This window comes from Chelmon rostratus, chromosome 1 (assembly GCF_017976325.1).
Source record: "Chelmon rostratus isolate fCheRos1 chromosome 1, fCheRos1.pri, whole genome shotgun sequence".
Classification (NCBI taxonomy): Eukaryota; Metazoa; Chordata; class Actinopteri; order Chaetodontiformes; family Chaetodontidae; genus Chelmon; species Chelmon rostratus.
The window spans coordinates 22,065,820-22,093,271 of NC_055658.1; the positions used below are offsets into that span (position 1 = coordinate 22,065,820).

Genomic DNA, 27,452 nt, shown 5'->3' on the forward strand with positions numbered 1-27,452 from the left:
GACTCAGGGATGACAACACTGTCCCTTCAATCAGAGCTGTGCCCCACAGGTCACTCCTTCCCCTTGAGGGGGATGTGAGCGTCTTTCTAAATGCTTCCCCGAGACCTCCATACCCTCTCTGTTCACACAAAAAGCCCAGGAGGGGCTGGCCTGTGGGCGGGGAATATGATAATACCCTCCAGAGGAAGTGAGCGCAGTGTAGTGGAATGTAGTTGCCATTAGTGGGAGTTGAACTGGGGCTGGCTAACAGCTAGCCTGCTATGTTGAGTCTGAGCTGGAGACGCAGAGGAGAGTGATGAAAACATGCCTCACTTCACCGTGGTACCGGTGAAGGATCAAGCTCAGTCCAGCTATGACAGTCTAGAGGGGATTAACTGGGTGGATTACAGGGACACTGGACAGGACTACCCAGATCATCAAGATACTGTCAGCTCTGATGGTAAGTCTCACAACTTTTACTAAGCTCTTTATCTCTCAGTTTGGAAACAAAGTGACTCATTTGAAGTTTTGAAGTTGTAAAATCTGCCCTGAGAGTGACACTACATGAGCTGGACCAAGCACAGCCTGGGAAAGCTGTGCTTTGTCCCCAGAGCCTTCTGAACAGCTGGTTGTATGGTTACCATGGCAATTCTCCAGGGCCCGAGAGCAGTTTTCCTATAGCAGGCAGGTCTGTTTTTGACAGCTCACTTTGGATAAAGTTGTTGAAACACTCCATTTATCATTTTGGAGTATTTTTTGCCGCCTCTCGAAGCCTTTTAAATTAAATTCAGGGACATACGAGTAACAAAGGGAAAACAATGAAAGGGGTGAGAGCTGTGGGGAGAGGCACAACGGGGGTGGGACTGTGCAAGGGGGGCCGGTACTGCCGCAACAAGAAAAGGCCTCAAGTGCTTCCTTGCACAAAAGATGGAGCTCTCTTTGTGCCAGGGGAGGATTTCCTTTCACAGAGATTGGCTGCTCAACAACACAGGAGCAGATTTCTCCGTCCTCGCTTCTCTGTCTCAGCTTGTCTCTCACTGTCACTCACTTGTTTCTGCACTGTATCGGCATAGAAAGAAGGGGGGCAGTCCCTGACAGAAGAGGAAAGGAGGACAAGGAGAGGAGCTTGTGGGATTATGTGAGAGCACGGCTGATTTTTGTTGGCTGAGGGAGTGAACCAGTTGAGGGTTTTTTAATAAAACACACATGGGTGTGGCCTTCAAATGAAGCACCCACGCTTTACCAAGGGCCCAGAGGGCCAGGCTGGGCACAAAAACCACACACTGACAGGCCATCCATTTATATCACAGTACTGTGAAGCAGTACCCCTTTCAACTGAAAAACATCAGAAAGGAGCAGCGTGCAAGGCTGAGCACTCATCTAACTAGTTGTCAAGGAGATGGTCATGAGCCTCCATATAAATATGGGATGCATGTGCATTTCTGCGTGTTTGTGCATACATGTGTGAGGGCATATCAAACAGTGCTATGCAGGTGGGATGATCTATGCTTCAGTGAGCCACAGGGCTCAAGTGGACTGATATTTGAACAGGAAGGAATCTCAGTACATGTTGACATAGCTGTCTGCCATGTTTATGGAATGCATGGAAGTCACCCAAAAGCCAAATGGCATTCTCGAACAGCAGAAAAGTAAGTTATTGCACTTAAGATATTGTACATAACAGTATTGTGGTGTAGTGTTAAAAACTAGTGAATGTTGAATGCTAAGCTAAGAACTTTGTACTATGCCCGGCAAAAGGCTATGGTGACAGAGGGGAAGGAAAAGCAGATGTCCTGAAATAACCCCCGCAGTTTTATGGGTGAGTCTCACACACGCTTGTGGTTGTCACCCTTGTCTTCCTGCTGTCATAATTCTGCCTAACTCAACCAAGCCTGAGAACAACAACAATCATTACATTTAGTGTGGATAGCTGCAAGGATGACTACAAGCTGGGGTGAACAGAGTGAGGAGGGGGAGAAGAAGGACGTGGAACTATGGTGAAAGAGATGGAGCAAAGGGCACACAGCATGTTCCCATTAAGTTAACACATGTGGGAACTAAACAGCAATAACTACTCAAGTTTATCTAATTGACTGCATTTTTATTGCACCTCTACAGTGTTCTTCAAGTTTCTATAGGAGTTATTTAAAAACATACAAGACTTACATTAAAATGTTGTGTCCAAAAGTATAGAGTGCAGACATACTTTATGTGACTATCATCGTCATTTTAGGCATGCACATATTCCATATTTCTTCAACTTTAGTTTTGCATGCAGCATTATGACAACTTTAAGCAGAGAAAAGCTGGGTGGGAAAATATTCACTGAGGTAAAACAGTGCAAAAGTGGTTGCGTGTACTGAGTGATTTCATCCTGGGAGTGGTGGGCTTGGATGTGGCACATGCTGTATGTGTCAGCTACAGTGTGACGTCTGCAGCATGGAGGAAGTGACACAGTGCCGAGTCTGTTTCAGCCTGTGAACTTAGCCCTGCTCAGCACAGGACAGGACCAACACTGTGGTCATTGTAACAGTGCTGCACTCCTGAGCAAGAGCAACTGCCCTGAAACTGCTTTCACATATCCAGGAATGAAAGTTTTTAGCAGAGTTTCGCTCTTCTTGGTTTCTTGCTGCATATGTGTTTGTTTGGAACACAACTTTTCCTTAATGGACATTATTCAGCTGTGTTACCAACAGCTGGATAAAATCTTGTTTCTGTCGTTTTCTTGTTTGATTTTTATCTTCTAAAGTCTGTATAAAGATTCTGTTTTAATAAAAATAATGTCTCTCCTTAGAATTTTTGCTTTGAAACAGTCGAATCAAATGATAGTCTATAGTTCACCTTCTGTCTGGGTGTCTGCATTTCCATTTTTAATATGAATCCAAGTGTATGAGTTTGCAAAAAAAAGGCAACAAACAAAAGAAATTGACTTGAAAAAAGTACACTTAACAGTTAATGATGGCAAATTGTTACAACAATAATGTGTTATTGTTTTGTATGATTAAATCTGATCGTTTTGGCCACTTGGGAGTAAGGGAACAAACTGTAAACACAACAGTGACTTATTTCCACCAGATCAAGTTGTTAAAGCGAACGTGGTAGCAAACTTTCAGCGTGACACATCCAGCAAAGAGGACAAGGAGTAACATTAGAACTGACTTGTACTCTGGTTTCAGTAAGTCCAATATTTGGTCACTCTTGAAAAGGTTAACTGGCTCTGTTAGCTTGAATGCTCCCTTATGTTCACCAGCTACTCTGTCTGCTCTTTTGCAGTGCTCGGGTAGGCTACAAAGCACTGCTTGTTGTAGCTGGAAATGTTGATCAGTAGCATTAAGACTGAACTGAAATACCTGCAGGTCATAAAACCAACAATATGAGCTGAAAGATGCTAAAATGCTCATTATGCATCCATTATAAATACTAAGCTCTTTATTTTCTTCTATTTTTATTGGAAAAATAAAAAATGCAAGGTGAAAGTATGTCTGGGTAAAATATAACCATGTGGTGCAAATATTTGTGTTGCTCGCCTTTGCTTCAAATTAAAAAGGTCCTGAGAAATGATGTTATGAGTGAATGACTTGGAGAGTGCTGCTGTGTGTTCCCTCTCTAATTCAGGAGAACAGGGTGACCACTCCTGTCCGGCATGCTGCCACTCAGATAGCCCATGAGAGATAAACACTGTGGCGCAGCAAAAATGTGCAGCTGATGACAGAGTTAGAACAAATTCAGACACACACACACACACACACACACGTGTGCATAACCCTGAACAGCTCTAAGTTTAAGTCTTTGTAATACTCTTTTAAGATCATCAGACTTCATAGATTATAAAGATCATGTTTTAAATAGATTATTTCCTATGATGCAACTGTCTTGTCATCCAATCATCTGCCATCTTTGCTCTATCTGTTCATTGGCATCAAAGTGACGACAGGGCGAGCACCGCAGCTCAGATGTTGTTTTTCCAATGTGTGCCTCCAGTGTTATCCTCCATTCAGTATGTCCTGGGTCTAACAGGACATTCACTGCTTCACTTTAGACACTAAACAGAGATCAGTACAAAACATACACAGTACTACCCATGAGTACATGAATAGTTTGGTGCCCATGCATAAATGATCTTTGCTGTGGTTTTTCTTGGGTGTATGATGAATGACAAACATGTGAAACTTGGAAATTATGACTGCTGTAATGTTTCCAGATTGATGATAGGTGACTGTAGACTGTCTTTATTGTCATTCCAACCATATACAGCTACTACACAGTGAAAATGAAACAACTTGAAACAACTTGACATACATGATGTAAATGACAAAGTACAACTGGCACTTCAATGTAGCTGCTGGTCTAATATTGAAGTTACTGATAGATAAATAGTTAACATCTCACTCTTTACCGCCATGGTTGCGTGCTGCTTGTGATATATCAGTACATCACGTGAAGATAAGAAAGGCAGGGACTGTTCATCTGTACCAAAAACAGTACAGTCTATGATCCGTGCATGTAACATTCACACAAAGCAAACATTTATGAGTAGTGTGTGCAGCAAATGTGCAGCTTAAACTTCATTAAATGAATGAAACCATTTTGCAAAGAAAACGCTCAAGATAGACAGTTCTGCTATACAGGCCACACTTTGTTTAGTCATTAGTTCTACACCCATTGACAAACGCATTTAGTTAATTTGTGTCTCTTTGAAAGTCTCTTGTACGACACACCTCTTCCCGCCCACCTTTACCCCCTGAGGTAATAAGGCTGAGCTGTCGTCCTTTTCTCATCATTAGCACACATCAAAGCTAATATGTTTTGCTGTACAACCCAGCAGGTAAACATTCCTCTGCTCTGTTCAGATGCAGCTCTGCATGAAACAGACATTACTGCTAACACTGGCTGCAGCGGAATTACATTTCATTTCATGCCACAGGCTAAGGAGGAGAAAAACAGTACAATGAAACCAAACAACTTTATATAAAGCTCGCAGAAATGTTTTGAAAAGGAGAATGATGCGTTGCCTGGCAATATGCATTGAGAAATTAAGCCCTCCCACCATAACACCAACATAGCAGCATTTTATACAGAAATATACTGTGTAGACCTATAACTGAATACTGATTTATCACTACATATAAATAACTACATTTATGAGTGACATTGTCCACATTTGAATTTGCGATACAAAAGTGTATCAGTGTCAGAGTCACTTATTGGATTTTGCAATGCATTGTGGGATGTGGGTGCTGTCAATCCATGCACTGGAATGATTTTAGGATTGCAACAGGAAAGAAATGTGTGTGTCCCTGGGCAGTTCATTATTAAACTTGGTTTTGGCTTGAGACAGACATTTTCGTGAACATATTGGCATTCATTCAGATATGATATTTCACTGGCTTGCCCTCGGCCTGCATCAAAAAAGCTGCACTCATCATGCCTCATTTATATATTCTTATACAATAACAATGTTATCACCCTCCACAGGGATGCACTATACCGTCACTAACAGAATGTCAGCATGCCGCAGTCTATATGGATGCAAACACATTTTACTTTGCTTTCATCAGATTTTAGACTTGCCTAGCTCCTACTTATGATTAGCGGAAATGAGGTTTGAGATCATGTTGACTGAGCTGAACTAGTTTCCACACAGCAACACTCATACATTGGTCGTGTCAAATTTTTTCAAATGTAGCACTGGTCGCTAATTCATGACTTTGCCGTGCGCATCAGGTTGGAAAAGGCAAAGCTGGAGGAGAGCAGACGGCTGTAAGAGATCAGAGGCAGGCCTGGAAACGTATAATGAGCCGATCTACAGTGGACCATTTGAGCTGCTGCTACGCAACAGTTGTACCAAGCTTGACCAACCCAGTGGCACAGTCTCATCTGGCTGTGATTTGAAAGCATGCAGTATAAAATGAAAGGGAGCAAATGATGTGCAGATATACCCTCTTTTACTCCCTGTCTCTCATTTACTGTACACACGCTTACACAAATACACACACACACACACACACACCACCTCTAAACACATAATCGGTAGAACATTCTTGCCAACTAACTGCACAAAGTAGAGTGAGCTAAGCTGTACGACTTCTTTGCCTCTCGGTGTTAAGTCTTAAATGTTTATTAAAGAGGAAGTTTAGCAAAGAGGCTTTTTCAACCCGTAAGAAGCTAATGGCCAGCAATATTGTTTTCCATGTCTAATCGGCTTTAAAAAGCGCAGCCGCATTACTGTGAAGTTTCTTTCCTTCTTGAACATTAGTGGTTTTGTCCATTTGAAAGATCACTGAAAAAAAAAATCATTGAATACTCCACATATTCCATCCAAGTACGCTGCACAGTCTAGATAAAGTCAACGAATGATCAATTGGTGAAAAGTCGCTTTGTTGGAGCCATTTCCTGGAAGCTGTTTGTTGGACCTGTAACAGATCAGAAATTATGCTGAGCTTTGTAAAACTGCACTGAGTTTGTTTATTTTTGTTTAGAAGTCATGTACTTTGCACTTTGAAAAGACTTGACAACGTAGCAAATCCTTTCACTAGAGAGAAGAGCGAACAAATCCAATATTTTGAATGCTTGTCTCCAGATAGTTAGTCAGTAGAAAGTAAAAGTCATACACGCCACTGCTGAAGTTCTCTCCCTTGATATTTCCTTCTGTGAATGTGTCCGTCCCGTGGCACAGACGCTCTTTCATCTTCTGTCTGAGGTTGTGAGTTTTGGTGGGGGCACAGGTGACATGTTGGTGCACGTTGCTGTAAAGCCTCTGCGCTGTTCTGTGCACACAGCACGACTCCTGTGTGCCTTCATAACAAGCCAGTTAATCTTTAATCTTTTTAATTAGACATTTAATGTCAGGTTATTAACGAGAGACCCCCACTGTCTCCCCAGCCCCTTTGTTAAAATCCCTTTTATTGAGCTGGTCCAACAAATGGAATAAGTCAAAAGCTGAACTATTTTCGGTTTTAGCATCGGGACAGTCATGCGGAATACAACGTTTGGAGCAGCACTGACTGAGTAACTGAACATGTCTCAATTTATGGCTAATTATAGTGTCACAACCATCTGCATTGCTCCCAACAGCGCCTCTATTTCATCTGCAGTAATGTCCTTTTACTGTTGTTTCAAACACAGATATTGTCTGTTTTATCCCATGCCAATGACAGCAAGATGACACAAGAGGACAGTGTTGGCATTGTTTTTATCTCTTCCCAGGCATGACTACAGGCCAGCTGTGTAGCTATTAGTGTTTGGAAAGACAGACCAGTCGGAATCTTGCCTCATGCTTCTAACTATTTTAGCTTCTTGCATCCATTAAACATTTTGAAACAATCCTTTAATTGAGAAATGAAACATCATGTCGTGTCTCTCAACATCATATGCAAGTAATCAGAGAACATTGGTTATAAGGGACATTGTGACTGATGATATCTCCAGATTTATCCAGCCTGAACATTAGTACAGTGTAGTACAGCTACTGTAATGCTGCACATCTTTGTGATATTCTCAACCCAAGGCTTTAATATGCCCATGAGCAGATGTGTGTGTGTGTGTGTGTGTGTGTGTGTGTGTGTGTGTGTGTGTGTGTGTGTGTGTGTGTGTGTGTGTGTGTGTGTGCATGCATGTGTGTTGTTGTGTGACCACTGTATCCTATACTCCCCACCTCTCACCCCCCTCACCGTGCACCACCAGGCCTCTGAATGAGTATTCGCCCTGGGTGACCGGGTGTCCTGGATAGTAATCGACAATTCCCCAAGCTAGAGCACAGTGTACTCTGTTGCAGTCTGCACACTGTGCATAACTATGCTTACCCACAGTGTTCCTAGCAGCAGTGGGACACAGAACACAGGTGAGTGAGGACCACCGCTGAAGCTCAACCAACTCACTTGCAACGAGGCTGGTCTATTTTCAGCGTAGTTGAGAATACTTTTCCATTTGGTGCACACTTGGGCAAAATTGGCAGACTTTTTGTTGCAGGATTAATTTGGGTTCTGAGATGGCGCTGTTAACGTTTACATGCTCTAATAACCCAAGGTTAGGTAATTTCTAGGTAATGAGGTATGTGGATGCCTATGAGTGTGAATGTGTTTGCGGTAAAGTTTAATTGCCCCAGGCACTGTGCTCATCTCTGCTTGACTCTTTTTCTTCAAAAGCAGAAATTAATGAGAGTAAAATCTAATTACATGCTTGTTTATCACCTGGACTTTGCTTTGTTGGTCTGTGCTGCTTTTGGCCTTCACTACTGCTTCACTGCATGAATTATGTTTCTCAAATTGACTGCTACATGGGGATTATTAAGATGCTTCAACTGTGATTAATAGTGACAGTTAAAAGCTGACTGGATATTGCAAAAGACTGCCATGGAAAAACTAGAACTGGTATAGAAAATTGTATTTTTCTTGTCTTGTTGGTTTTATTTATTATTGCAGACATTGGTGCTGGGCTGTTCTTTTCCTTTGGAGATTTTATCTCAATAATACCTCATTGACAAGAAATGTTTTCTAAATAAGTTGTTTCCAGAGAGTGAGTTTACTGAGTACCACATGTGAAAGAACCAAAAATGTAAATCAAAAATGTGGCTGCAATTGTGACTCTTTTAGCCACATAATCAGAGTTCCATAGTTGTTTATAATAATTCAACTCATCTTTAGTGTAAACCAGAACCACATTTTTAATTCTTAAAATGACTGATTTCTTATAGTTTTCTTTAAGATTGAATCGAGCATTGCTTTCACCTACATTTTTTCTGCACTCAGGCTGTTGGATTCTTTATATCATCGGATATCATCATGAAAGTCTGCTTGTTACAGTAAATAAGCATTTTCTTATACAGAGCAATGCTGATATTATTGCAGGTTTTGCAAACTTTCCTAGATATCATGGCTGTGTCATATCAGTGAGACACATTGCCTTTGTGTTGCAGTAACAGTGCATGTGTTACCAGGATGCCTGCAATATATCTTTAAGAACAATGCTTGCCTGGTTTATTTGCAGTGAAATATATTTCTCTATGGCCCTGTAGCTTAAAGTGTTGGTTAGCCAAAAAGCATAAAAAACATTTTTATTGTCAACCTTTAAGTCTTGTCTCTTCTCTCTAACAGGACATGGGAATCATAAAGAAGACAGTCCATTTCTCAGCGGTGCCGATGCTGCTAGCAAGAAGAATGACTTCTACGACAGGAACCTGGCTTTGTTTGAGGTCCGTTGTTTTTATGTCCCAATAATCCTGTCAAATGATAGACTTAAACCAAACTCATTCATTTTAATCTCTTCCCCCTTTCTCCCCCCAGGAAGAGCTGGACATCCGGCCAAAGGTTTCCTCTCTACTCAGCCGCTTGGTCAGCTACACCAACATCACCCAGGGAGCCAAGGAGCATGAGGAGGAGGAGAGCGCCCAGGGCTCACGTAGGAAGACCCCCAAGGTCAGGAGTCTGGTGCACAGCGGAGGAACACTGTGCCTCACTGTGCAATCACATGCACACTCAGTCATTTGAGGTTTAGAAGCATTATCCTCCACTTCTGGCTCTCTCCCTGCCTCGCTATTCAAATTCTAGTTTTGTATTAAGACCTGCTGATTGAGTGCTTATGCCTCTGCACGCTCTGCAGTCAGACTGTGGTTGTGTAAGTCCTGGATACATGGAAAGAGCTGATAGCATGATTGAATGACCTTTAAAAAGTACATCAATCAATGCTAATGATCAATACACTTGTTTCCTGAAATGTCATGGTCAATATTCTCCTCTCTCTCTCTTCTTGCCCCCCTCCTTCTCTCCCTCTTTCTCTCTATCAGTCTCCCAACATGGGCACTCTGATGGGAGTCTACTTGCCGTGTCTCCAGAACATCTTCGGTGTCATTCTTTTCCTCCGACTGACATGGATTGTTGGGATGGCCGGCATCATGCAGTCCCTCCTGATTGTCCTCATGTGCTGTTCATGTGTCAGTATGCGCACACACATACACACACTCGCTGTACTGTACTAAGACACAGACCGTCTATTACGCTAGGTTGATTCTACCAACACTGTGGGCCAGATTTAATTGCTCAACCAGTCAATCAAATCCACATGGTTGCATAAGCAGCAGCAATTATTCAAAGCAAAGAATGTCACACTGACTTGTCTTTTTTACGCATTATGCTTCCATTGCCTTTCTTACATAACAAATAATGTAATCTTCCCAGCTACATGTGCTAAATGAACAGGAATATGCTGTCTTAGGTGGAAGCTGTGCTTGCTTTCAGCTGTCAGTGTGATAAGAGGATGTTAACGTCACACCCACCAGTTGCCATGATGTCTGTATGTGGGCCCTCTCCCATATTCATCATATTTCCCCTTTCCTCCGCAGACAATGCTCACAGCCATATCAATGAGTGCCATTGCTACTAATGGTGTTGTTCCAGGTAACACTTTTAACCTTGTCTCTCAGGTGTATGTATGCAGCACATATCCATCATCTGTACCTTAAACACTTGTAGCCTCTTTTTTTATTTTGTAAAATAGTTCAGAACTGAGTTGGACTGCTGGACTTTGCCATCTCTCCTGCTCTGAATAGATTTAGAAGTAAAAATAACACAGGCTAGTCTTCCACTTGGGGGCAGCATATATTTACTGTTGCATCCACTGCATAGAGTACACATCATGGGCTTCCCAGTGGCCTTGTGTGTGCATTGTGTAACAGTTTGTTTTACATTTGTAGCTGGGGGAGCGTACTTCATGATCTCACGCTCCCTTGGTCCTGAGTTTGGAGGAGCTGTGGGACTGTGCTTCTACCTGGGCACCACCTTTGCTTCTGCCATGTACATACTGGGGGCCATCGAGATCTTCCTGGTCAGTTTTCTTTAATGTTATTCTGTGGTTATATTCCAGCTCACATTTGTATGCTAAGATATGATCCCTAAACATCACTATGAATTCAAGTATACCAGTCATTGCTTGTGTTTCATATTTACTCCGTGTGTGTTAACTGTCCTGTTGTAATTTTATTTCTTCACAGAAATATCTGGTTCCCCAGGCGGCCATCTTTCACGCCACAGACCCCCCTGGGAGTGACAGTGCCATGCTGAACAATATGCGAGTCTATGGCTCTGTGTGCCTCAGCCTGATGGCTGTGGTGGTTTTTGTAGGAGTAAAATATGTAAACAAGCTGGCCTCTCTTTTCCTCGCCTGCGTCATTATCTCAATTGTCTCCATCTATGCAGGGGCAATCAAATCCATGACTCATCCGCCAGAATTCCCGTAAGTCTTACATTTGCGTTTTTTATGGGGCGAGGGAGTATTCATCCCACATGGAGAAATAATACATGTTGCTCTATGGCAATTGTTGTTATGATTCTGTTTCCCATCTGCCACCAATTACACGCAGTGTGATTTTTCAGTCAAGTAGTTAGATGTTTCCTTTTAAAGCCCACAGTCCATCCTGTCACCATCAGTGTGTGGAAATAATACTGAATTAACCTTCGGTTATGATGAGAAAGGAGAAGTATGTGATGAGGACGATGATGATGAGATTTGTAGGGGAAATAATGACGACTAACATTGTGATTATTTTATTTTTGTCCCTGTTATTGCTGCAGGATCTGCATGCTGGGGAACAGGACTTTGGTGAGAGATCGCTTTGATGTGTGCGCTAAGACTGTGGTAACGGGAAACACGACAGTGCCCAGCCAGCTGTGGGACAGGTTCTGTCTGCCGGGGAACATGAGCAGCCCGCAGTGTGATGACTACTTCATCCAGAACAATGTGACAGAGATACAGGGCATCCCTGGACTGGGCAGTGGCATCATTAGAGGTAAATTCATCATTAGTTGATTTGGGATTAAAATATACAGCATGGGACTATTAGATAATATGTGTTTCTCTATATATTATTATGATAGACATGCTGATTAATGTTATTTATGCCCATTCAAGGTCAGTTTGAATGCAAACCCAAATCATACCACTATATTTGGAAATATAGTAATACTGTTTCATGAGACACGCAAGCCTAATAGCATGTCACTCTCTTCTAATGTTTGTTGCCAAGGATTTAAACGTCTGTCCTCTGTTAGAAAACATGTGGGGCAACTACCTGCAGAAAGGGGAGATCTTAGAGAAACCGGGGTTGCGGTCAGTGGATGCCCATGGTGGCGTGGAGAACTTCGGCATGTATGTGTCCGCAGACATCGCTACATCATTCACTCTCCTGGTGGGGATCTTCTTCCCGTCTGCCACAGGTATAACAACGTCATAAACCTTAAAACGTGCCTCAGTCTGCAGTCTGTAGAAGACTGAAAAGTGATTGTTTCCAAGGATTTTTGATGCAATATCAAACCATTGATATAAATTCTAACTTTATCTGCCTGCTCCATCGTCATTTTCTATAGAAGTAACTCACACACAGGGAAACTGTACTCCTGTGCTGTACTCCCTGGGAAGTAGGGAGTAAACCTCTCTTTAATCCAGCCTGTAGAGGGCATAGTTAAACCATTTTTAACATGCCCTTTGTTTTCATCTTGTCCGTTTGTTCTTATAGGTATCATGGCAGGTTCCAACAGATCTGGTGATCTCCGTGATGCTCAGAAGTCCATCCCTGTGGGAACTATCTTGGCTATTACTACTACTTCACTTGTTTGTATCCTTATTCTGGTGATTACACACAATGAAACTGCCAATCTTGGCCCCTCAAACAGGACAGGACAGCAGATTTGATATACATCTTTGTGTCACCTGAGCTCCTTGACCTCTCGCCTTCAGATTTAAGTTCTGTGGTCCTGTTTGGCTCTTGCATTGAAGGAGTAGTCCTTAGGGACAAGTAAGTTCATTTGAGTCCTACTGGAAGTCAGTGGTGTTATCAAAACACTTTTTGTAAAAGTGAAACCTATCAAAACGGAAACAGATAACTTCATGATAAAAGTCTCATTCAGTCAGCATTTACTTGCAGGTTTGGGGACGCCGTTAGAAAAAACCTGGTGGTGGGAACGCTCTCCTGGCCGTCTCCGTGGGTCATTGTCATTGGCTCCTTCTTCTCTACAGTTGGGGCAGGCCTGCAGTCCCTCACTGGAGCTCCCCGACTTCTACAGGCTATTGCCAAGGATAACATCATTCCTTTCCTCAGGGTGGGACAGTAAACACTGATGTTACACTTGCGTAACCACTTCACATTCTCTGAATGTCATTTCACAGTTGCTTCAACTTGCTGCATGACAGAAATGGCTCCTACACACTCATACACAGTCATTTAGTTAGAGACAACAGTTACCCCATCATTTGTTTCTTATTATTTCCAAACATATGATAACACTGAGTATATTGTGCCACTTATTTGAATATGATACAGTACCAAAGAAGAGCTGATTTGCATTGCTGCATGTGAAGGTTTTGAATTTTTTTCTTTCAGGTGTTTGGTCACGGAAAGACCAACGGAGAGCCTACATGGGCTCTTCTACTGACTGGTCTCATAGCCGAGCTGGGCATCCTTATTGCCTCACTGGATATGGTGGCTCCCATCCTTTCCATGTAAGCACACATGCTAAGAATATGACGTACGCCAAGTATGTACTGCACATACCCCGCACATTCATTTCTCTCTGTTGTGTACATCAATTTGTTAATTTCCCTGTTTGGTCAAGGCCAATTACACCACTGATGACATGACATTATTTACATGTTGAAATTTCTCTTTGTCTTTATTTAACAGGTTCTTCTTGATGTGCTATCTCTTTGTGAACTTAGCCTGTGCAGTACAGACCCTTTTACGCACACCCAACTGGAGGCCGAGGTTTAAATATTACCACTGGTGAGTACGAGTGTGTCTCCCCCATACCTCTTACCAGCTTTTCTACTACAGTACAAGACCAGCTCTGTAAGATGTGTGCTACAGATGCTTTTATCAAAGACCAATGCATTCTATATACTTGTAAATAATGAAAAAAAGAAAACAAAAATGCGACTTCAGGCTTTATGTGTCACACCCACAGGGCTCTGTCCTTCCTTGGCATGAGTATGTGTCTGGCTTTAATGTTCATCTCCTCCTGGTACTACGCTATTGTGGCCATGGGCATTGCTGGGATGATCTACAAGTACATTGAGTACCAGGGGTATGTCTGCAGTCTAGTTAACATTTGCACTTTCATTTCTTCCTCCTCTTACATTACATTCCTGCATGTTAGGGGTTGATCATGGCTGTGTCTGTTGTGTTTGTGTTTGACCTCTGCATATCTGTAGTGGATGCTGTAGGACAGCTGGTCACTTAAATTGTCTGCTCTCCCTCATGTTTGCGTCTTGTCTTGGCCATACAACAGCGCCGAGAAGGAGTGGGGAGACGGCATCAGAGGCCTGTCCCTTAGCGCCGCACGATACGCCCTGTTAAGACTGGAGGTTGGACCCCCTCACACCAAGAACTGGAGGTACAGCTGCACCTAAAGGAGATGCTGTTGTTATTTCCATGAAATTTGCATCTCCGATGAGCCACATTGCGTGTTGGGATATAAAAGTTGTTTTCACATCTGTGTTCAGAAGAATACATACACTGTGCTGTAAAAGAAGCAGCATCAAGCATGCCAAACTGTCACCCTCTGACCATGAACAAATATTTCACATTGTTAACATTGTACTGCATCTCATATGTAGTCAATTTGATCAGAATACAGTTAGTGATATCTACCATCCTTCATCCTGTGACAATGACCATTAAGTAAATCTTACATTTTTTCTTCTCAATACGTTGGTGACAGTCTTTCAATGGGGGTGCAAAGACACACCTTTGATCCAGACCCTCATACTGACTACCTTTGACTTGTGCACTACAGACCTCAGCTGTTGGTGCTGTTGAAGCTGGATGAGGACTTCCATGTAAAATATCCCCGACTGCTCACATTTGCCTCGCAGCTGAAGGCAGGAAAGGGCCTGACCATTGTGGGCTCTGTCATCCAGGGCAACTTCCTGGACAGCTATGGAGAAATGCAGGCAGCTGAACAGGTAAACACTGGAGCGTGTTGTATATATTCTATACAATTCTCTATTGTACTCTGTTGCTGACTGTGTGTCAGTTAATTGTTACAAATGAACACCTTTTGTAAATTGAAAAGCACACTGGAGCATAAACACGGTGCAATTTATGAGTTTTAGATTTTTGCTACATTTCTTCCTCGCCAACTTTTTGTTTGTTAGCGTTTGTCACTTTAATCAAAGGGCATGGCTGCAAACAGCTTGCTGTTGTCTCTACAATATGGTGCCAGTGAGCCATTTCAGATCAAATAAGGGACTGGTGCAGGACCATTTTTCATAATGTGATGTGTTTGGTAAAGAATTAAACAAGTAAAGCAAAGTTTGCTCTTGTTTATGTGACAGTAACCGGAGCAATTAATCACCCATCCTTCATAGACTTAGTTCTAAGCTAATATTCATGCATTCCATCCAATATCAGGCATTATAGGAGGCAGTGAAGGTAAGACCTGTATTAGTTTAATTTAAGTTATATGCTGTATGAATCTTTATTGTATAAATGTGAAGCATGCAATATAATCTGTTCGGACTTTTCAATACTTTTCCATGAAAGCATAATTTACTTATGGTTTATAAGTGTTTACATATGGTTTAGCCACTCATTGTGATCATGGACTTAAGTTCTGCTTGCCCACATTTTGTCTGCCAGGCCATTAAGAATATGATGGAGATTGAGCGAGTCAAGGGTTTCTGCCAGGTCGTAGTGGCATCTAAAGTGCGGGAGGGCGTTGTCCATCTGATCCAGTCCTGTGGTCTGGGGGGCATGAAGCACAACACGGTGGTGATGGGCTGGCCGTACGGCTGGAGACAGAGTGAGGACCCTCGCGCCTGGAAGACTTTTATCAGTAAGAGTCTCGCTGAAAAACCGTTCATACAACACGACACTTAAAAGGCCCAGTCAGCAGCCATATTAATAGACTGCCACCGCAAATCAACTTTGACTGCATACTGTTTCACACAAACTGCTCATTATTATGAAGTTGTAGGTAGAGCACCGTGGGCTGAAAAGCTCATGTGAACATAGGCTAATTTTCGAATGTTCATATACTTTCTGTGTTAGTTTTCAGCTTTATAAAGTGCAGATAATATCCACTCCTGCATATTTTCTTCTCTACTCAGACACCGTCCGCTGCACCACGGCTGCCCACCTGGCCCTGATGGTGCCCAAAAATGTGTCCTTCTACCCGAGCAACCACGAACGTTTCACAGACGGCAACATTGACGTGTGGTGGATTGTCCATGATGGAGGGATGCTAATGCTACTGCCTTTCCTACTCAAACAGCATAAAGTGAGATGACAGATGTTTTGGGAGTCTTATCCCAAGAAGCTGCTTTAGAATTTGTAAAAAATAATGATTTTCACCTAGAATAACACACTCAAGATATTCTTAAACATGTGTTCAAAGTTGTGACTATGATGATAAATTCATTTTAATGACAATAAAAACAGAACAAACTTTGAAATGTGGCCATTCCAAACTCACATTCTCTCCTTCAGTAGTTTTTGTTATTTGGGGCTTTCCCTTTGGAAGAATGTTTTCCTTTTACATCTTTTATTTTGAAGTATGTTTGCTGTAAGTAATCACTTCCATTCAAGTTGCACATGGTATTAAACTTTACATTTGCATTTTAGGTTTGGAGGAAATGCAGGATGCGCATCTTCACTGTAGCCCAGATGGATGACAACAGCATCCAGATGAAGAAAGATCTGGCCACATTCCTTTACCAGCTGAGAATAGAGGCTGAGGTGGAGGTGGTGGAGATGGTGAGAATCCCTCTTACATGACTGCTAATCTGAGCTAAAGTGAAGACTTAAATAGGGCCTTTTATGGCAGAGTAAATGCAACTCAGTCATGAAGTTGCAACTGAAACCAAATGTCCTGAACGACATACTGAAACAAAACAAGTTGGTTGTGTACCTCAAGATGACATAAACATGTTTGTTTCAAAGAAAATTAGAGTGCTAAAAAAAACCATACTCACACTGCTTACCTTGAACATGACAATTTACATTCATGGTGACTCTGACCATGTTCAACAAATACGTTTCAGTTGGATCTACCACTAACATGATGTTTGCACTTCAGCATGACAGTGACATCTCAGCATACACCTACGAGCGAACGTTAATGATGGAGCAGAGGTCCCAGATGTTGAGACAAATGAGGCTGTCCAGTGCAGAAAGACAAAGAGAGGTGTGTTGTCTGTGTTACGTCTGTTCCTGAAATATTTACAAACTAAAGTAGCATATTATGCATGATCAATCACTGAGATGCTTACAGTAAAACTGCTGTGTTTGCAAATTTCTATGTTTTAAATCCTCAGATTGTCTGCAGTGATGCAATTTGGGAATTTAACTCGCTCAACCTTAATTTTGTTAAATGCTGAGTAACAGTTACATGCACCATGTTGACATACAGCATAGACCCTTATGATATTCCCATGGCACTCAACAGGCCCAGCTGGTTAAGGACAGACACTCTCTGGTGCGTATGGGAAGTCTGTACTCAGATGAGGAAGAGGAGGTGGTGGAGGCTCCTCCAGAAAAGGTTCAGATGACGTGGACGAGAGAAAAGTGTGAGGCTGAGAGGAGGAACAGGAGCAACGCACCTGAGAACTTTAGAGAGCTCATGAGCCTCAAACCGTGAGTCCCATTCAGTAATCTTCAGCATCTTATTTCCTGCCTCTCATTAACTAGTCAAGCCTGTAGCATTTAATGCAAAACGTTCCCCCTCATTTCTCCCTTTCCCATTTTGTATCTGTCTCTGTTTGGCACAGTGAGAGCTTGCTTTGAAATAGTCCAAAAAAGTTTATCGGCACAAATCCATTTTACTCTGTGTCTCTCTCCCCCTTGCTGCGCTCCAGGGATCAGTCTAATGTGCGGCGAATGCATACGGCTGTGAAGCTGAACGAGGTAATAGTCAACAGGTCCCATGATGCCCGATTAGTGCTGCTCAACATGCCAGGGCCACCTCGAAACACAGATGGAGATGAGAACTGTATCCTTTGCCAATATGATCAAACAAAAGGTGTCTTGTATAATTTTGTGGAACATTCTGGCCTACAGTAGATGCAAAGTGTGCAGACTATTGTTTGGTAGGTTTCTTTAACCTGCACATCAGATATGGAGTTCCTGGAGGTATTGACTGAAGGTCTGGAGAGAGTGCTGCTGGTTCGAGGTGGAGGTCGAGAGGTTATCACCATCTACTCATGACCAGCTGTTAGCTGCTACACAGGAGCATCGGCCTCAGCAGAATACATTCCACCTTAGGACGCGAGGCAGCTGCTGCTCTGCTGTTCTGGGTAGATGCATGAATTTGACACTTTCATTGTAAAGTCTGGACTTTTAAGTACAAAAGAGGTTGATTCTATCGTTGTAGAATATTGGGACATATTTCTGTACATATCCACCAGTGTGTAGCCATTCTTTACAAATGAAAACTTTTGTCCCTCACAAGTCAATGCCTGTGTGTCAAGCTGCCAAACACAAACTTAAGATGAGCATTTCCTTATTTATAGGAGACAGATACCTCTTCACATGTGCTAGTGAACTTATATTTGACGATTTGGCAGACAGGGCTATCATGAGTAGTGCACACGTGAAATGTTACAGTATGCCAGACTTTTATTCTCTTTACAGCTCTGTACTTTGGAAGCACATTTCTATTTATTTATTTATTTTTTCAACATTTCCCCACTGAGGTTAAGAAAATGTTACTGTAGATAATGAATACAGTGCCGTTGGTTTTGCTGTACACATTAGGTGGCACAGACTCAAGTGTGTAAATGTGGATTCCAGAGATCATAAAGCAATTTTTTAAAAGAATTATTATTTATGATTTTTTTTGACAGATGTTGTGTTGTTGATGAGAGAAAAAAAAATGTATATGACTGACTTCCGGACTGTTACGATTGTTTTTTTGTTTTTTTTGTTTTTTTTTTTTGCTGCAGACCTGAAAAGCTTATCTGCACACAGAAAGGGGCCTTGATTTAAAATAAGAGTCCTTAGGATTTTTAGGAAATTCAACCCCATGCTGTTGTTTTTTTTTCCTGCAATAGCTATTCATTGTATTTACAAGCATAAAATAATCTTTCTATATCCTAGTTTTCACTGTTAGCGGCGGAGTCTACCATTCCTGCCCTGGATTCAAAACGCATACCTACAGCGTGACATTGTTTGGTTGTACTGTAAACAGATACACCAGTTTTTATTTCTGACAAAGTAGCTGCTCAAGGACTGTTTGCTGTAGTATTAAACTGCACTTGCTGTTACCACGGTAACCTGACTGAAATCTTAAGAATTACAACTACGACTTTCAGACCGTATGATCAGTATTTCAGGCTATTATACAGTGTAGAGAACAACTGCTTATTTGTATGTAGACTACATGTTGTGTACAAGCCAACAGTATTTTATGAAAGATAAACCATGATATGGTGTTCAGTTATTAAAAACTAATCACACAATGCAGTCCCTTGACTTTAATTTATATAAAACAGTTTTCCCCTTTCTTTTTCAGAAAAGCCTAGTTTGGAGTCGTTTATCTCACTTATCAGCAATCCAAATATACATTTTTGCTTGGTGCATTTAGCAGTTAGCGCAATATCATATAAACAAAAAAATCCCCCATCTATTTATAAACTGCACCCCCCGACCTCTTCTGTTGAAGTGCTTCATAAAATATCTTAAAATAAATGGAAAAAAATATGATAATGCAACACTGTTGTCACTGTAAGTGAAGTTTAGCTTAGCTAACTTCAGCCTCGTGATCTCACCTCCTGCTCCCTGGTTAACAACACATTAAAAGATCCTTCACAAACAAAACCTGAAAACACAGATTTGAAGCAACTTAAGGTGCCATCTGTGCACTTTTATTCATCACTGTCATTATTCTCCTTCGTGTCATGATTGTTCAAAGAGATGGTGTCAGCACAGGTACAATAAATTCAGCAACAAGTTAAATATCTGATAAATATATTCCAAACTGAATGTCAAAGTGCCTTTCAGGGGATTGGTCTGTATATTTTCTATGTACACTATATCATACTGCATTCACAGAGGTTGCCATTTAAATAACCTCCCAAATGCAGCTACACATTAAATCCTTTTTTGTTTTGGTGGTAAGAAAGTGATTAATCTCAGCAATCTCATCAAGCTCTTCTTTTTCACATTAAAAATGATCCACTTTAAAAAAAGAAGGTGCAGCTGAACTGACTTTCTAAATATTCATTCAATCATGAACAGGCTGGAAAGAAGCAGAACTGTGGCAAGGATTAGCAGAGCTTCTGGGCTCTGATGGGCTCTGGAGGAAGAACTCTGGTCAGAGGGCAGCTCTCTCAGGTTTGGAGGTCTGAGGACCATCCTGCAGGGATTCTGCGCCTCCGCTACAGGGATCTGGATCTCACTGGGCCGGTTCACGCTCAACTGATCACGGACCTGGGGGAAATGCAGGGAGACAAGAGAAGGAGGCGATGTATATAAAACTTTGGCTATTGAACTCATCTGTGCTATGGTTTTAGTAGAGAATATGTTCAAACTTGCAGTGCAAAGCAAGTATTTTATCTATAATATTATGTCATTCAAACCACTCTGAAAATGTACTTTGGACAAAAAGGCCATTCATTCTTGAATACTTAATCATGAAATAAGATCCATTTCTGTCAGGACAGGAAATTCCTTTTGTTTTAGGAAAAACACAATATATAGAGTGAAATATATGATGCATACTAATGAAATAATACATACTGAGGATGATTTCTCCCAAACATACAGCTTTTTATCCCTCATTACAGACTAGTCACTAATTAGGCCAAGACATGGAGTAACAGCATGCCTTTCAATTAGCAGGCTGTTCTTTGACATAATATATATGAATCTTCTTGCTCACCCTCTCAACCTCCTCGAACACTCGCAAGAAGTTCCTTCGAAGGACATCGGCCAACTCATCCTCAGTCCAGTTCCTTTGCAGCAGTTCCTGGATGAGGGCTGGATACTTTGACACATCCTCCAACCCCTGAGGAAAGCTGTGAACACAAAGCACATTCCATCCAAGCACATTTATTTTCCAAAAGAAAACACTTATTCTGACAGTTCTGCTGATGAATACATTACTTATCATGAATAGTAATAAGATTAATAAATGCTTGTAAATCTTGTCCTTCAGCGTTATTTGTTTTGTGTCATTCCTGTTCGGACTAAAATGTGTCTGCATGCAGGGAACATACAGATTCAATGCCCACCAATCAGCAGTAAATCCACTGCAGCCGCCCTCTCTTTATGCCTGTTTGAAGTACAAATTTATTGATTTTTTACCATCATCTTGCCTGTTGACAGCTGTGACAGCCAAATTGTTGTTATCATGACAGCCTAACAAAAGCACAAAATTGATCTGGTGCAACAACAACCTCTGGAATATTGTCTGGAGACAAGTGTGCACCCTACTGGCATAAGTTTTGTTTTATTTTGGTTTCTGTGTGTGTATAATGCAAGTTTTGTCTCTGATGAATACTCACTCATCCTGATCATAGCACACCTAGACACACCAAAGCAACCCCAGTACTGCAGATTAAGTTTTTGCAAACAGTATGTCCATTTGACCCCATTTACACCTGGTACTAAAACGCATATTGATGCAAGATATCAATGCATTGTGACTGGAAAGTGATCGGGTTTGCCTGACAATAGCAGTCCAGCTCACATTGTGTTCAGATCTTGAGTAGGTGTAAACACAGCCAATCCTTACAATGTGCTGGCATTCGTACACAGCATATAGATATTTGTTTTTAGCTCACATAAATTACAGGTTGTTGTTCAAATTTAGAGAGACAGAATAATACATTAAAAATACCAGGTGTGAATGCAAAGGAAAGATCGGTTCACATCTGGATACAGATCCCATTTTAATACCAGGTGTGAATGGGGTGTTTGACTTAGTGCTTCTACTTATCTCGATAAAGTGTTTGCAAGGGAATATTTCTTACCTCACAGCACCTTCAAAGTCCGCTCCAATTCCTATTGACTCAGCTCCAATCACCCTCTTAATGTGATCAAAATGGTCTATAAAACCCAGGTGGAATAATAAATCATCTGAGTAACAAGAAATATGAACTAGAGATTCACTTCATGGCTAAAAACCACTCGACATGGATGCCTCACCAGCTACATGGGATATGTTCGCTTCATCCCTGCAGGAAATGAAATTGCTGTGGAGATTCACCATGATCAACCCCCGGTTCTTTTTCTGAAACACAACACACAGGTGTCACTGCCAAGTCAAGTGATTAAGAAGAAATATGCAGAGAAGCATTAAGAGTGAAAATCAGCTATGTGTGAATTCATTTTTCCGTCACAAGTAGCCTTTATTTTTGTCTCATTCACAGTCATTATTTGTAGCGGTAGATGTGGAAAACATCGGTTTATACTTGTCTCATCCCAAACTCTATGTAACCCTGTGCAGCAGTAAGCTCACAGCCTGTTTTGCAGTGCACACACACACACACACAGAAATCTGTGGCATAATGAGGAACATGTTACTTCTAAGTGCTTCCCAAAGGCAGCTGGAATTGCCTGTGGCTCTAGAAGACGTTTCGTCTCTCATCCAAGAGGCTTCTTCAGTTCTGTCTCAGAATTGAAGAAGCCCAGTTGCCTTTTGGAAGCACTTAGAAGTACCATGACCCGGATGAATGAGAAGCTTCACAGACAATGAGGAACATGTCTACTGACGGGGGACCTGAGGGGGCCAGAGTTACTCTGAGGTTTAGTAAGACGTGTTACTATAGTTGATTGATACTGTGGCAAAAGCTTGGTATATTGAACAATATGGCAAGACTTTCATGAGCTTACGTGAATATCAGTCAACATGCTGCTAATGTCCATGTTACTGATATATCAGTAACATGAATTGCCTGGTGATGACTTACTGGATGAAACTGAAGATCTGCAGTGGATCAACTGCACTTGGTGTATTTCCCTTGTAGTCGGCAGTCACTTGATGCAGTTGGGAGTTGCATACTGCTTTAAGTATTTCTTTGCAATGGGAACAGCCAAGGTCAGTGTACTGCACATCATTCTCAATGTTTATATCAGATGTGCAGTACACTGACCTTGGAGAGAGAAACCGGCTAGATTCTTCTAATGTTGGATAAATGATACAAAGAAGGAGTGGCGAAGGAGATTTATGCTCTGTTGGAAGCAAAGTATAGTCTATATAAACAGACCCTCTAGGCTGAAGTGGGACAAAAGAACAAGTCATTCATGAGTTAGCGTTAACAAGTAAAGCAGAATAAGGACAAATGTTAATGGTCGATTAAAGAGATATTCAGAGAAAGGCTGGGGAAAGACGGAAGGAGACAGCAAAAGTTACGTTTGGAGTTCGATTTCTTGACTCAGGTTTGATTCTTTGATTATTAACCTTGTAACAACCAAGATAAAGCAGCTTACTGTAAGTCTCGCACAAAGCACAGTAAAAAGCACAATAAAAATCGACAAAAGAATGGCAGGACGCACACTTTGCTATGAGCTTTGGCTCCTAAAAGTCTTGCAATGTCTCATTCTAAGTGCTTACATTAGGCTGGAGGAAAAACACCCATGATTAGAGGCTTCTTCCACTTAGTGCGTTTTTTTTTTTTCAGACTGCGAATCAGTCAGTCATTTGAAGCTGGAAACCCTGGATCACACAGTCAAGTGACTGCCAACTATGAGGGAAATACACCAAGTGAAGTTGATCTACTGTAGATCGTCAATTTCATCCAGTAAGTCATCATCAGTGTGTGTGTGTGTGTGTATGTATATATATAACAAGATGAGAGAGGAAATTGGTGGGAAGCAAACATGGTTGCAGAAATTATGGAGGATATGGAACAATAACAAGTCAGGCATTCACTTGATTTCTTGATCCTGCAAATATACCCTGAGGATTTAGAATCAATTATAGTGACTGTTAATGGGCTGAAATAGAATAATTGTTTACTAGTGCAAATCTGTTCATAAATTTCTATCCTGGTGACACCCAAAAAAAAGCTAACAATGAAAACATATTAGATGGTCTTTGTCAAAGGTATAAATAAAACTTCTAATGAAAATTAATGAATCAGTGACTTGACTGATAAGGTAGTCATTTAATCAAGCAACTAAATAAGCAATTAATCACTCCGTGAAGTGGTTTTCTCACCAGCTCGTGCAGCAGCTTGTCAGGTACGTTGCGGCCGTGGTCGCAGATGGCGTAGGAAGATGAATGGCTAAAAATAACGGGAGCCTTGGAATGCTTCAGCACAGCCGAGGCTGTGCCCCAAGAAGTGTGGGAGAGGTCAACTATCATCCCCAGTCTGTTCATCTCCTCCACCACAGCCTGGAAAAACATTCAAAAAGCATTTAAGTGGCCATTGACAGTATCACAGAAAGGAAAGAAGTCAATTCAGCTGACAGCAGGGGATGGTTACACATAGGCGTATTATAAATGCCCTCATGTAGATAGCCATCGAGGAAGTCCTATACCGCTGCTGCTGCTGAGACGGCCAACCAAACAGGAAAAGCATAAAAAAAATGTCATAACAGTTGTTTACATTGTACACATTTCCACCCCAACAACCAAAGCTACTTCTGATACTATTACTACTTCTGCCTCCACTACTCTCACTAATATAAGTAATAATAGGCAACAGTTTTGTTATGTTTGCTGACCAATATGTAATATACAAATAATAAACACCAAAGTGTTTCAGAGTTCTTACATTTTTTGTCAAATGATTGGCTATTCATTTTACATTAAATTCTTCATCTTAAATAGACTAGTGTTATTTTCGAACACCTTTCCAGAAAAAGGGGCAGCTAAAATCAGCAGATGTGCTGGCATGCTGCTTTCACTGGCATGTGAAAAATGAAACAATCCTGTACAGTAGCTGGTGTTACTGAGGATGACGCTCACCTTCCCAAAGCGTGTCAGGCTGTCTTTCTGTCTTTGATAAACATTATAAAGTTTTGAGGATGATTCGGCCCTGCATTGAAAAAGAACACTATGAAAACCACAAATCGTGCAAGCGTTTTGCATTTGTTTTACTACCAGAAAATGGATGCAGAAAGGTATCCAAATAGTGCTTCGTGTACGATATCTAAAATGGGCTTCCGCAGACAGTACACATAAAGGTTCGTTTGCATAGAAGGAAAAAACACATTTGACCTTTCCTTTCAGTCAACCCTGTACATAACTAATAATAAAGTTTAACCAGTTTTTAAAATAGCAACAAAGGCTTATGGTAAAGGCATTGTTCTACGCAGGTCTGAGCAAAAGAACAATGTAAGGGAAAATCATTGCAAAAAACATCTGTAATATATGTAAACTATAGCGTACTCAGAATAAATTTCTAAATTACCAGGGTGTGTTGCAGGTATGTGTGAGGGCCATGGATCGGACCCCGAGCTGATAAAACATCCGCAGGGCTGGCAGGCTGCTGTCAATAGAGTGGCCTCCCTCAATACTTATTAGACAGGCTATCTTGCGCCTCAACTCAGAATTCTTTAGCTCTGCATTGACAGACACGCACATGCATGACACACACAGTATGCACAGAATCCAAAGTGAATGCCTCCAGCCAAGCCAATAGCTGTGAACTGTTTAAGAGCTGTATCGTCATTCAGAGAACAGCTAACCCATTGTCTCACGTGAGGCACTGAAAATACACAACAAATCACAATGATTTTTGTGTTAGAATAACTTGCCAGTGAATGTGTAAGATTCTCACATAAAATAATAAACTTATAAACTCCTTATGGCGCTGACATCGTTATAATGTTCATGGCTCTTTTCCCAAATATGTATTGTAAATAACATACATATTTAAGAGTATGTATTCATAAATCACAGGATTATGGATGTGTTTTTACATACATTCATACTAGAAACAAAAAAATGCACTGAATTATAATTGCAAGTAATCAACTAGATTTAGAATAAAATAATAATAATAATAATAATAATAATAATAATAATAATGATGATGATGATGATGATGATGATAATGATAATAATAAAAACAATAATAATAATAATCCCACATTCATCTCCAGTGGTTTTGTCAATAAACTGTCTGCAATCACATCTTGAGTTGTACTTTACCCGGGGCAGATGTGACCAGTTCAAAGTCCTGGTACTCTGTGCACATGCGTCTGACTACATCTATTTGTTCCAGAGTCAGCCTCACAGCATCCTTCTCCTGGGCCCCACACATCACATAGACTGCAAACATCTGACAAAGGGACAATGTGACAGAAGAGAACAGGAGAGACATTTAAGTCATTGACGTGACTGTCATTCTAGGTTTGATCTTTCCATAACATCGTCCCTTCAGGTCCAAAATGTCAATGCTTGACAGTTCAAATGAAGTAAATGTGTTTCCACTAGGCTACTCTCCTGAGCGATCCACACTAGAACAGACCAGTGTCAGGAGTGAAAGATTGATTAAATAACAATACCTGAGCCTGTACATGGCCTGCTTGGAGGCGGGTGATGTCCGTGGCCACTTTGCTAACATTATGGAGGTCAATCTGGCTCAGCCGATTGTCGTGAAGTTTCCTCAGCTGGAGAGCGAGGTCATTATGACTGACAGATGGAGAGAGAGGGTGTAAGGTACAACACAACGGATGAAGAGGCATAGTAATTGGAATGAATGAATTCCATTCATTTGTTTCCATGAGTGCAGCTCATGTGTAGGCAGGACAATAAACATCCTTTACCCATCAATAAGAGGATATCTGGACATCAGGTCATGTACTCTATCTCTCTCAGAGTATCCGAATATCAAACTACACAGAGAGGACACTACCACCAGATGCCGAAGGGACATCATCCAGAATCTGCTTGAGGGCATATTCTGAAGAAGAAAATACAACAGTGCATTGAAATGATCTGATAACAAAAGAATCACGGCTGCATGGTCAAGACACACAAACGACACACACACACACACACACACACACACACACACACACACACACACACACCATAAGCCATATTGATAACACTGACTATTTTAGAATTTTAATTAGTGTTAAATAATTTCACAGCACAGCTAGAAATAAAACATGATAGTATCATTAGAAACTCACTGCTTAGTACTGCATATCATGCATTTACTTGGAATCACACTATCAGTCTGATGAACTTAAAGCGCACTGGGGTATGAAGCGACTGTGTTTTCTCATTATTACAACACAAACAGAGTAAATCGACACACAAACAGATTAAATAAAAAAAAAATCTCATTTTTGGAAGTTAATTTCTGAAAAAAGACTGTACAATAAAGTAATGTATCCACTTTCCCAATAACAGTTTACATCTTTATGACAGGGAAACAATTTAATTTAAAGAACAATAGACTTACCTGCCAGGTCGTTAAAAAGCGCCTTGTTGACCGCATTGATGAACGACTGCACAAAAGCCGTTGGCTTTCGAACTTTCCAGCTCTGTGTGCAGACAAATGCAGGACAAACCTTAACAAAACTG

General features: G+C 41.2%; 2 protein-coding genes across 4 annotated transcripts; one reads left to right on the forward strand and one right to left on the reverse strand.

Moving 5' to 3' along the window:
* The first annotated feature begins 227 nt into the window (after positions 1-227).
* slc12a4 (solute carrier family 12 member 4) lies at positions 228-21,024 on the forward strand. 3 transcript variants are annotated; one of them, XR_006007587.1, is made up of 25 exons: positions 228-439; positions 9,072-9,169; positions 9,261-9,392; positions 9,761-9,907; positions 10,316-10,370; positions 10,667-10,797; positions 10,964-11,205; positions 11,544-11,758; positions 12,021-12,185; positions 12,485-12,583; positions 12,706-12,763; positions 12,893-13,067; positions 13,349-13,467; positions 13,649-13,747; positions 13,929-14,048; positions 14,253-14,357; positions 14,760-14,928; positions 15,605-15,800; positions 16,075-16,244; positions 16,589-16,720; positions 17,043-17,150; positions 17,412-17,599; positions 17,821-17,954; positions 18,078-18,258; positions 20,201-21,024. XR_006007587.1 is itself a non-coding variant. In XM_041956131.1 (24 exons), the coding sequence occupies exons 1-24, from the start codon at positions 304-306 to the stop codon at positions 18,167-18,169; spliced, it is 3,285 nt and encodes a 1,094-aa protein (XP_041812065.1). In that variant the 5' UTR covers positions 228-303; the 3' UTR covers positions 18,170-20,191. The 3 variants fall into 3 exon arrangements, 2 of the variants coding, with proteins under 2 accessions (XP_041812065.1, XP_041813203.1); XM_041956131.1 differs by lacking the exon at positions 20,201-21,024 and having other exon boundaries at positions 18,078-20,191; XM_041957269.1 differs by lacking the exons at positions 13,929-14,048; positions 20,201-21,024 and having other exon boundaries at positions 18,078-20,191.
* Positions 19,873-27,400, reverse strand: dpep2 (dipeptidase 2). Its single transcript, XM_041958455.1, has 11 exons — positions 27,331-27,400; positions 26,684-26,820; positions 26,423-26,549; positions 26,067-26,196; positions 25,324-25,474; positions 24,879-24,948; positions 24,126-24,302; positions 22,112-22,196; positions 21,937-22,012; positions 20,844-20,979; positions 19,873-20,392 (listed from the first exon to the last, which is right to left on the reverse strand). Exons 1-11 carry the CDS (start codon positions 27,364-27,366, stop codon positions 20,183-20,185), a joined length of 1,335 nt encoding a protein of 444 aa, XP_041814389.1. The 5' UTR covers positions 27,367-27,400; the 3' UTR covers positions 19,873-20,182.
* Between the last annotated feature and the right edge of the window lie 52 nt (positions 27,401-27,452).

Coding starts and splice junctions, on each gene's coding strand:
- slc12a4 (XM_041956131.1), top strand. CDS start 304: ATGCCTCACTTCACCGTGGTACCGGTGAAGGATCAAGCTCAGTCCAGC. Junction 16,245..16,588: donor TCCTACTCAAACAGCATAAA/GTGAGATGACAG, acceptor TTTGCATTTTAG/GTTTGGAGGAAATGCAGGAT. Junction 17,955..18,077: donor CACAGATGGAGATGAGAACT/GTATCCTTTGCC, acceptor CCTGCACATCAG/ATATGGAGTTCCTGGAGGTA.
- dpep2 (XM_041958455.1), bottom strand. CDS start 27,366: ATGCGGTCAACAAGGCGCTTTTTAACGACCTGGCAG. Junction 25,475..26,066: donor ACTGGTCACATCTGCCCCGG/GTAAAGTACAAC, acceptor CTGTCAATGCAG/AGCTAAAGAATTCTGAGTTG. Junction 22,013..22,111: donor GAACATATCCCATGTAGCTG/GTGAGGCATCCA, acceptor TGGGTTTTATAG/ACCATTTTGATCACATTAAG.